This window comes from Scleropages formosus, chromosome 10, assembly GCF_900964775.1.
Source record: "Scleropages formosus chromosome 10, fSclFor1.1, whole genome shotgun sequence".
Classification (NCBI taxonomy): Eukaryota; Metazoa; Chordata; class Actinopteri; order Osteoglossiformes; family Osteoglossidae; genus Scleropages; species Scleropages formosus.
Genome location: NC_041815.1, coordinates 23,862,893 through 23,874,352, shown reverse-complemented (window position 1 = coordinate 23,874,352; position 11,460 = coordinate 23,862,893). Strand labels below are relative to the sequence as shown.

The following is an 11,460-nucleotide window of genomic DNA, read 5'->3' as shown; positions in this document are numbered from 1 at the left end:
TCAGATCTTGGGCTTGTCCACCTGCCGTTTGGCCTTGCGGAATATCGACTTGATCTCCTCTGTCACCATTTCCTGCCAGTTGTCCCTGGAAGAAGCATGAAAATCAGATACGCTCCAACGGTGGTTGGTGCCCAACCTGGGAATCCACCCCAGCTACACAGTTCCCAGGGGTGACGACGCTGCGACACCGATGGGAGAGACGTCACTCAACACATTTTTCAAAACCAGCACCATCACCACATGCAACACACAGCACAACATCAATAGAAACTATTCCCCACATCGCATCCACTGGGACACAGCACAATACAACACTCAGAGCTCTACCTCCTTGACATTACCCCTTGTCCTGGACATGGGGTCACGCCCTTTTTTCCAGTTTTTTTCTCAAGTACTTAGCTATGTCCTCAGGAGATAGGCCATGATTGCTATCCCTGCAGACAGAACGCACAGGCAACATTAGGGTCCCCTTTTCCTTTCCACGAAGACCATGGTATTACTTCTCCAGCAGCGCTCTAGGCTGCTCCGTCTCATTCGGACCCTTCTACTCGAAACAGTTCTGCAGGACCAGCTCAGATCGACTCCAGACACTATGCAATTTTGCATTTAAATAAATTGACACCATTTTTTATGTTTGAAATAATGACACTGCGTCATCTGCGTAGTCGGTTCTTTGAGCTCTTACCCTGGTTTTATTTCCGGAGGTTTCGGCAGAGGCTGAAAGAAGTTGGATTTTCCCACAAGCCAGTATGTCTCCTCAATGCCTTTGCCCTGGAGAGAAGCAAAAGGTTGTGTTCCATTTCAGCTCAAAATTTCACTAGGAAGAGAATGACGCTGCAGAGAAAACATGGACGTTATACCTTCAGCTCTGTTTTGCCCCTGAGTTCAATCTTGTAGCCTTCGTTCAGAGAACGTAAGATGTTCACTGTGCTTATGTTCACATGGATTCTGTAAGCTAACAGGGTATAATACAGCATGGAATCAAACGACTGTACAAGTACATGCAAATCAGTGACTTCAAAGGGAAAAGATTCTGTTTTATTTTTTTCCAGCAAAATATTACATCACATTTTAGAGTAAAGACAAATAAGTTAGCATCAGTGTAGCAAACATTGACAGTATACTTTTAACTCTTGTTCTTTTTTATTCTTGTTGTTAAACAGACTAATAATATTGAGCTATGATACAGTATTATAATTTCACATTGCATTATTATTTTAAGTCATCTCTAAATCTGTTTTCATTTGCTTTTTTCTTCTCTGCACCACCAGAATACTGATGTTCTGGCTTGCTAGTCATTTTAAAAAAAGATCTCTCTCTCACACACACACACACACACACACACACACACACACACACTTTCAGAACCGCTTGTCCCATACGGGGTCATGGGGAACCGGAGCCTACCCGGCAACACAGGGCGTAAGGCCAGAGGGGGAAGGGGACACACCCAGGACGGGACGCCAGTCCGTCACAAGGCACCCCAAGCGGGACTCGAACCCCAGACCCACCGGAGAGCAAGACTGCGGTCCAACCCACTGCGCCACCGCACCCCCCAAAAAAGATCATTTGAATGGATATATATTTTTTATCCTTTATCCACATATTCTATCTTATCATCTGCATCCTGTCACTGTCATTCTGTCTGTGCTGTGGAAGTTTCTGTCACCAAGACAAATTCCTTGTATGTGTGAACATACTTGGCAATAAAGCTCGTTCTGATTCTGATTCTGATTCTAAACCAGAAACCAGAAATTCTGTAAATATAACGGTTCTGTAAATGCACTGTTGCTGAAGGACACTGAGTCAAAAACAGCAACAAAACAACAACTATAATAATAATAATAATAATAATAATAATAATAAGGTGGTCGTAAGTTCAGGTGGTCTTAAGTCACATATGCCATAAGTCAAGGACTAGCTGTATTAAACATGAATAGCGATACAGTAGTGCTTCACTTTCCCACGCTTCAGTAGTACTCACGCAGTCCGGTGGATTCCATACGGGAGGCGGTGTTGACAGTATCTCCGAAAAGGCAGTAACGAGGCATGGTCAGACCCACCACGCCAGCAACACATGGCCCTGCAAAACGCCAGCACCGCAAACCGCCCCTGTCAGGCGTGACTTCACCTAGAGCCTCTGCTCTACTCTGCTGTTGTACTTCTCACCAAGTAAAATATTTATCTTGGGTAACTGTACTGGTGTCTACGTCAGAGAATCCAAGGGACAGCCAAAGAATGAGAGAATGGGGGAACAGTTCTCTTTCCCACAGACAAAAATGAAACATTGTGACTTGGTTTACTATGAGAACACAAGATGACCCCCCAATGGTTTGTAAATGCAATGTTCTCCTCACCTGAGTGGATGCCAATGCGTATCCTGATGGGTACTTCAGGCATGTGGCGCATCTGGAAGGTGCCCACAGAGCTGAGGATGTTCAGGGACATGTTGGCGATCTCCGCCGCGTGCTTGTTGCCGTTTCTCTTCGGTAGACCAGAGGCCACCATGTAGGCATCACCAATGGTCTCCACCTGAGGACATACAGTTGACAGCACCCATGCAGTGCTGAGTTGTTTCCTTCTTGGAAGACGCGACGAGAACGTAATCGGCTACAAGGGTCCCCAGAAGATGCAGCTCACCTTGTAGACATCATGATTGCACAGCACAGCGTCAAACAGTGTGTAGAGGTCGTTAAGGAGGTCCACCACCTCGATGGGGTCGCTGAGGGAGGAGATGGTGGTGAAGCCAACAATATCGCTGAAGTAAATGGTGACCTGATCAAAGTACTCGGGCTCCACCGTGCCACCAGTCTTCAGGGCCTCTGCGACAGACCTTCAATAAGAAAACCATAGTTCGCTGGCAGTGGACCACATCACAAAACTGGGCTTCTGTAGCAGAGCAAAGTGTTTTCATTAAACCGAGAGAAAAATTATCAAATTTAAAAAATGTAGAACCTTAGCTCAGCTGTCTGTGACCTTGAAGTAGATGTAGGAAAGGAAGTGTGGTTTAAAGTAAACTGAAATATTTGTACAGGGTTATCTCTCACTTAAGAAATGAGTTCTTATCTAGTTTAATATATGCTGCATTGAGGCTTCAAAATTGTAGAAAGAAAAATACAATAAAAAACATCTTAAATGGAAAGCAATTTCTGGCTATAAGTAATCTTTCTGAGAAGCTGTTTTCTCATATTGAGGGAAGTGTGGTGCTTTAACAGGCAGCAACGCCGTGTTCCTTTTAGCACTATGCATCACTCTGGCTGACTCACGGCGGCAGCATCTCAGACAGGAGCTTCTCTGTTCTCTGTTTCTCCACCTCCAGCTCCTCAGTCCTCTCTCGGATCAAGTCCTCCAGATTGCTGGAATACTGCTCCAGCATGCGCAACATGGAGTCAATGATGTTGGTCTTCTTACCCTTGTTGATGATCTTAAACTGGAACACACAGATTATTTGTGCCTCTATTATAGTTATCAGGTGTTTTCGTGTAAAGTGACTACCTTAGCTTTTCACCAATTTTTATGTAGATATTTACCTTTCTCAAGGATACAACAACAGGATTACTAGGGCATGCAGCCTTTTTACGTTTTTGTGCTCTTAGCCTCGATGGATGCCCTTACTTTAGCAGGACAGGGCAGCAGGTGGTGCAGTGGTTAGAGTTGGCCCCCCCTTTGGACTTGGAGGTCACAATTTTGAATCCCTTCTCCTACTGTACTATCCTTGAGCAAGGTACTCACTCTGAACTGATACAGTAAAAATCATCCATAAGTAAAGGTGGGTAAATAATTGTAGGTAGTGAAATGGAAATATGTAAATATAAAATCCCAGTCAGCAAATGTGCAGAATCATGAATATCGCCGTGATGAGCTGGGAAGAGGCTCACCTGGTCAAAGATCTCATCAAATGGGGGCCTGCGGTCGGGCTGCTCGCTCCAACACTGCTTCATCAGCTGGATGCATTCCAGCGGTGCCTGGTCGGGGGCCACGGTGGGTCTGCACATGGGTGGAGGTTTCTTCACCTTCCTGATGATTTCTGATGGAGGAGAAAGAGGAGCAACGGCACTGAGGACATAAGAAATTATGTCTATAAAGCAGAAAAAATGTGGGTTTTTAGACTGTTATTAGTCATGGAGCTCGTAAGTGGGGTACACATTATATTACATTACAGCAGAGATATCTGAAATGAAATCTTCAAGATGGAATAACTTTTGGATTGATAGATGTTTTGCTGGAGCCTACCTTCAGGGCTCAGACCCAGCATGCAGTATGGAGGTCCACGGACAACCACCTCCTGCAGAATGATAGCGAAGGCGTACACATCCCCTTTGAAAGTACCCTTCCTGGAGTTGTCCAGGTCCCGGAGCAGCTCCGGGGCTGTCCAGAACAGATCTGGAAGACAAGCCCTTGTCAGCACTGTACCTCCTTTTGCTGTCATTGTCCCTTATTGTTCTGGTGAATATTACCATTATTATTTAATCTGCTTAATTTAAAGAACTTGATTGAGAGTTGACTTTACCACGACTACGACTACGACAACCTTGGTGAGTAAGTCACCTTGGTGAATAAGGTGTGTGGGCTGATAACACTACATAGAGTTCAGTAGAAGTCACTTTGGAGAAAAGCATCTGCTAAATAAATAAATGTAAATGTTAATGTAACTTCCCAATTTTAATAAATGGTCTGGTGGAATAATAAGCATTTGCACACTAACCCAAATCACTATTCAGGTAGATCAGACTCAGGGCTCTAGTTTTAGGTCTGGTGGGGGTCTCATAATTGCTGTACCTTCAGGTGCATATTGTCCTCGTGGGGCTTTCTGAGATTCAAGCAACTCGTTGTAGCCATAGTCAGTGATCTTCAAGACAAAGCGTCCATCCACCACGCAGTTACGGGACTTCAGGCGCCCATGGACAAACTCCCGATGGTGCAGGTACTTTATGCCCTGAGTGACAGATAATTGTATTTAGTAATCCAACTTGCTGCAATTTACATACAGTAACTGTTTGATTTAAAGTAAGTAGTATCATATAACAACAGTAGATGGTTTACACTAAATGAAGAATGACTTTACCTGCCACAGAACTGACGTAACATTCCAGCAAACACTTTTCCAAGCACCAGAGCTGGGGCTCTGCACTACTGCTCTACCAAAACGGAGCTACAGAAACAGGAGCAACAAACCTTGATGAGGTCTAGCAGCAGAGATGACTTGAACATCCAGTCAAGCTTGACGTCGTCGTTGCGAAGGAGGTCCTGCAAGCTTCCACGGGAGCAGTGTTCCGTCACTACAGCAAACATGTTGTCATCCACAAAGAACCCCAGGAACGGGTTCACGTTCTCATTGCGGAGATCCTTCATCTGAAAGAGTCCGTTCCAAAAGCAGACATCGTTTGACATCAAGATGCAAGAGACTGGTATGGCAATTAATTCACCGTGTTCCCTCACCCATATGAACGGCACTTATGTGCGGTGAGTCAATAGGAGCCTACCTTCATAAAAATTTTTGTTGTGCTTGGCTTCACCTCTTTGAAGTGACCATCCTCAAACTTCTTCAACCAAACCCAATCACCCTGTGGATGCAAAGCTGCTCTTTGTCTCTAAGCTCCCAGCACAGTAAAAATTAGATCAAATAGTTGAAGAATTTACTGTACATTTGGTTTACTATTGGTTCAGTTATCTGATGGATGCACAGACCTCAAAGACAGCTACATTGGTGGTTTCATGAGTGGCTGTTGTTATACTGTTCACAGAATGATCCATCGACTTATCCTCCATTATGCTTTTTGATTCGCTCAGGTCATCCAAGGTTATTTTCTGAAATAAAATTAAACATTTTCAGATATTCACTGAAAAAACATTCCATTTTTATTAAAGACCAAATATATTTTACCCTCATGCTTAGCAGATCCGGTGTTTAGCTGTGAACGCAAGCAGTGCCCAATGATTTCTTCTGAGATTATGCCACAGGAGGATACTTACCTTCTTACTGAGCTGAGGGTTGATGAAGGTAAGGTCATCTAATGTTAGCAGGATCCGATTGGGCCCTTTCACAAGCTGGATTTGCTGAATTCGCCTCCTATCAATCATAAACCATCCCAGTCTAGTTAGAACTTAAAAAAAGTAAAGTTTCCACCACATTGCATAATGCATTAAACTATAAATTAAAATTTATTTTGTATATGATGACTTATAGACACCTTTTCTCAATGCCATAAAAAGTTACCTTTTTTTTTAAATCTGAGTTTGAATTGAATGTATTTTTAAATCTATATTTAAAATTCTCTTTGGATTTACTATATTGTGAAAAACTTTAACTACATATTGTTTTTCTTCCTGAATTTCTATGGAAATGCAGTGACGGTGATGTGATACCTGATAAGCAAAGTTAAACCCATACTGCCTACAGCCAGAATGAAGATCGTCACAAACACCACAATGACATAGGTGATCTCCACTCCTTGGGAAGAAAGGAATGAAAACACAAAAAGGACATAAAAGTTTTGTTTTGCGTGCAAAATAATGATAATAGAAACATAAGTATAAATCTTGATCAGCCTTTAATAATTGTCACAGAGAAGGAGACAGGCTATTGACATGAAACAATGGATATAATATACACATTAATGTTTTATTTTTTTTGGTGAGCAACGAGACTCTGGCAGATGTTTAAACTATAGAGTCTGCGTTGTGTACTTCTCTGCCAGTAAATCAGCTTCCACAGCTTTAGCCTGTGCATCAAACGGCCTCGCATAATTGAGATGATCCTAGGACTGCGTCATCATTCTGCTCTCCCTTAGCGATTACTGTCACCAATGACCTTGTTCTCTTGACTGTGTAACGCCTTTTTAATAGTCACATCCATATTTTCAGTCATGTTTGTTATCTCTTTCTCCCAGTTAGTGGAAATAACTGAGAGTAAGAGCTGCTGGCAATTTGCTAGTCTGTTCAAAGAGCATGGCATGCAGGAGACTGCAGTCCAGTGATGTTTAAAGAACAAATATCCATGTTGATAGTGAGAGGAATCAGTGTCACAAGAGAGAACCCACTGTTCAGCTCTAAATGTAAGGTGTGTTACCTCCTGTGCAGATCCCTTCAGGGTTAAACCAGCAGCTGGAGTCACCAGATGGTGGAGAGCCCCCTGGAAAGTGAATGGACCGGCCAGCAAAGGCAAGCTCATCTGCAGCCAGGTCCACAAGGTAGGTATGGTACAGCTGAGACCCCTGGCCATCTGTGTCCAGGATCACGTAGCTGGTGACACCATCACCTTGGCTGTCTATACGGATGTTCTGGTTGAAACCTGTGAACGTCACATTTCTGGTGAAGAAGGCAATGTTGGACCCAGACAGCCACTGTCCAGCCCTCCTGGCATTATGCATGGCTTTGGCAACCAGGTAGATAGCATTGTAGATGGTTCCAAACAATGGGGAAACCTGAAAGGCAAATGTCACAGATTTTGACAAAATACCTAGAACCTATTATCTATATCATTGCTATAGCTTTATGAAAGGTGCGACTGGACAATCTATACATCTCTGAACTTGTTACAAATGTGGGCAGCTGGTAGTGTGGTGGTAAGAACTGTTGCCTTTTGACCCAAATTCAGATGGGTTTGAATCCCATCTCTACTTGGAGTACCCTTGCATGAGATACTTACCCTGATGTTGTCCAGTAAGGTTACCCAGTTGTGTAAATAGGTAAATAATTGTAAGGAGGTAAACATTGTATGTCACATTGGAGGAAAGCTTCAGCTAAATGAAGAAATCTAAATAGCCTGTGTTTGTTCCCTCTTGACTACCTTTTCAGAGCTCATAAACATAGAGATTTCCAACTCAGCAATCATCTGAAATATTTTTAGTTCACCTGGAACCTGAAAGGTAACCAGTGTATCTGGCCACTGAGAAGTCATGGATCTTGTGGACACATTTATTCAAGGTAAAGATCTAGCTAGGTCTTCACTGACTTTGTTGAAGTAGATGAAACAAGATGCTAACGGCAGGAAAGCTACACTCACGTTCTGAGGGTCGTGCGACATGGTGATTTCTCCCAGTCGTCTAGCCATGTTGAAGGCCTCGTTGAACGACATCTGCTCAGATGCAACAGTGACGGTGAGCACCGCATCGAAGGCCTGCTGCAGCTTGGTGTTGTTCTGCAGAACGGCATATGAGATGTCGGCGTAGGGTAGGCTGTAGAGCAGGGTGTCGTACGGCACAAAGATGTACTTCCCCTTTGTGAGCCCCATCTCGTGGGCTTTCTCCAGGAAGGCGGCCTGCTGCTCACCCCCCATCAGCATGGAGTGCATGCACATGATAACAACTGAAAAACACAAAAGGACAACAAATTTGAAAGTCTCTGTTTGACTTCCTTTTGTCTGGCTCTTCGTTATTCACCGTAAATATTATTGCAGCTTAATGTAACACCTTTTTGGAAGCATTTACAATCAAGTAACATAATATCCTCATGAAGGTGAATGTGAAAATGATGTTGACATCTTTCAAGTGCATGTCTGCATTCAACCCAGAGAAATAAAGCTACAGCTATAGTGGTGGTGGGAAGGACAACACTGATCTAAAGCAGGGGGTGGGCAGTTCCAGTAGTCACAGGTTACGGTCCTGTAGGTTTCACAGTAAACTGTCAGTTGGTGACTTACTGTCTTATTAAAATGAATGTAACAACAGAGTAAATTAAAAACACCATTTACAGTGCAGCCAATAAGAAAACTAAAATTTTACATGATGAGGCCAAAAGAAGGCACTAAAGACCTGCATTTGGAAAGTGTTGTTTGCATACTCAAGGTCCAAGAAAGATCCATAACATTAATTGCTACAGTGGAATAGCAAGTTAGCCAAAAATGAGCTTTTAATAAAAGTGTAATAGCTAATCTTACTATTCAATTATCACACATTTATGTCTGAATATTGTTAGAATCAGAATGTATACATTGGTAGCGCATGCTTTTTATAACTGATATCTTGTATATCACTGTCAACTTGTTTAATTCTAAATTGTAGTAATAGCCATACATTATGAAAAAGTAATTAAGATTTAACTTTTGTGAATGATCTTAACCTTTAAGGTAGATCCATGACTTTAGTTACGTTACCAAATTGTTCAACTGCTTGTATCTCAAACCACTTGATCCGGGCCCCATGGTATTGATGGTTTATGAGATTCTGGGACATTAGGAAATGTCTGCATTTATCACACCCAGATATTTAAAAAAAAGAGAATAAGGAATGTTACATGTTATTATATCCCAAGTAGCTCAGTTATCACTGTGTGCTGTCTTCCCTTCTTATGCTGGATATCCTTGAACCACATTTCAAATGCAATGACCCCTTGGCTTGTCAACAGAAGTCTGTCAATACAAAATTTGTTTGTAACGTACCACTAAGTCATAATCAAAAAAGCCACATAATACATATATTCCTCCTAATGTCTTTGGGTTATGTTCTATAAAAACCTCAGGTATAGCTATAATAAATAAAAAGTACTCTGTAGCACTTCCATCCCATCCATTATAAATAATCACTTGTCCAGTTCAGGGTTGCAGTGGCCCAGAGCCTACCCCAAAAGTTTAGGGTTTGAGGCAGAGTACACCGTTGAATGCCAGTTTATTGCACACTTTTCATTATGTTTCCTTAACATCAAAAAACATAAACATTAAAACCGATTATATTTGGATATAAAAATATGTTATATCCAATTAATCACGTTCATTGTTCATCGGCCTCTGGCCACTTTCTTCTTTCTTTTTCTCTACGTTCACAATCAACTAAAGCTTAATAATACAGATGTTCCTAGATTAATTTACCAAAAAATGCTGTGGGAAATCTACAGTATGTAACTATAATAAATAAAACTTTGTCTGATTTTTTTAATGTTAACAGTTTTATTAACTTTGAGCTACATTCATATTAAGACTAAAATCAATGAAAACAAAAATGTATTCCACAATTTCCAATTTGGTGTGAGTTGTTGATCAGTTCATCCTTTAAACATGTTTCTCCCCATTTTCATTGGTTTTTATTGATGACCAACATGAAGGAGCTTGAGACATGAGCTGTTAACACTGAAAACAAGCTGAATTAAGGCAGTCTCACATTCCCGTTCCTATTCTGTGCTTTACTGCCAACTAATTGTCGAGTTCCGGTTGCTTCGGCTCCGCAAAGACAGAAATTTTTGAAAAAATTTACCTGCAAATATTTTACAAAATTTGCAGCTTGAACACTCCTAGCACAGAGAGTCAGTGTAATGTAAATTTTTTATTTAGAATGTATTTTTATACCTGGCTGTCTACTAAATGTTTCAGTTTGAAACACGTATATGCTGGAAATAGAAGACAATTCTGCATATCTGGCAAATTTAATGAAAATGAAATAACTTATTAAAAAATATATTCACCTTTTATGGCTCCAGCTTCTTCAATTTTCCTTAGAGTGCTTTCCATCTCTGTGGAGTTGTCGCCCATAGAGGACACTATGCCAACAGGAAGGCCCAAGCTCCTGAGGGAGTTTGCAACTTTGTTGGCGGTGTCCACCCAGATGTCTTCATTGGAAGAAACAACCCCAATGTGTGCCCACTTGAAATACTTTAACATGGCATACAGAATCCGGGTGGGTGAGGGCAGAGTCCTGGCAAATGTAGGGTAAACCTCTGTCCGGTCAAGCTCATAATTGATGCACGCCCAGGAGAACATGGCCTTGTTCCAGTTTTTTCCCAAAAGTGTTGCTGCGTCACAATAACCAGGATTGGCAGGACCAATGAATGCCTGTACCACATTCTCGTACTGGATGAATGTGGTCAGGGCTTTTGATGTTTCACAAGGCTCCTGGAGAATCATAAAGTCAAGGTTATAACCCAGATCTAGGCTGAAGTCCTCGTTGATCCTGCTCACAGCCAGTTTAGCTGCTAGCCCAGGAAGGGCCTTTGAGAAGACTGGGTCGCAATTCCATGGCCCAAGGATTCCCACTTTGAAGATGAGACCCTGAATACAACAAGGAAACGTCAGCACCACTAGAATTACCCATACCACAAAGTTACATAGTGGAATCATAGTTAGGCTGTGCCTTCTTCTAATGATGGGGCGAAGTGGATAGGTGTAGAAGTCCCACTGAAAGCCTCCAAAGGGGTAAAACGTGTAATGCATCGTCCTTCTTGAATGTGATCATCCAATTCTGTCTTTCTTGCAAAGTCTTGTAAATAAAGACGAATAAAGATAATAGTTAGATGTGCACATAGACTGCCTTGCCACAACAAATCTAAACACTGTTATCTGTTTGTGAAATAAACTAAAAAATGCATTAAATTTCGATTAATATTTTATAATGGGTATATACTGTTTTCTGAAGTGATGCATATTGAATCAACAGCTCAACAGGTTGTACATATCCTTTGTTCTACATTACAAAGCATAGATGAAAAGTTTTTTTTTTTAATTAAAATATATAACTTGCCATCTTTTTCTTG

At 41.7% G+C, this 11,460-nt stretch overlaps 1 protein-coding gene across 1 annotated transcript; it reads right to left on the bottom strand.

Moving 5' to 3' along the window:
- gucy2f (guanylate cyclase 2F, retinal) lies at window positions 1-11,140 on the bottom strand. Its single transcript, XM_029255684.1, has 18 exons — window positions 10,396-11,140; window positions 8,006-8,307; window positions 7,070-7,424; window positions 6,367-6,451; window positions 5,974-6,070; window positions 5,689-5,808; window positions 5,484-5,564; window positions 5,176-5,352; window positions 4,780-4,936; window positions 4,234-4,383; window positions 3,879-4,027; window positions 3,267-3,430; window positions 2,641-2,833; window positions 2,358-2,532; window positions 1,985-2,083; window positions 861-955; window positions 686-771; window positions 1-85 (listed from the first exon to the last, which is right to left on the bottom strand). The coding sequence occupies exons 1-18, from the start codon at window positions 11,138-11,140 to the stop codon at window positions 1-3; spliced, it is 3,315 nt and encodes a 1,104-aa protein (XP_029111517.1).
- Window positions 11,141-11,460: the final 320 nt, after the last annotated feature.

Coding starts and splice junctions, on each gene's coding strand:
- gucy2f (XM_029255684.1), bottom strand. CDS start 11,140: ATGCATTACACGTTTTACCCCTTTGGAGGCTTTCAGTGGGACTTCTAC. Junction 5,809..5,973: donor ACCCTCAGCTCAGTAAGAAG/GTAAGTATCCTC, acceptor ATTTTATTTCAG/AAAATAACCTTGGATGACCT. Junction 2,834..3,266: donor CTGTCTGAGATGCTGCCGCC/GTGAGTCAGCCA, acceptor TTCTTATTGAAG/GTCTGTCGCAGAGGCCCTGA.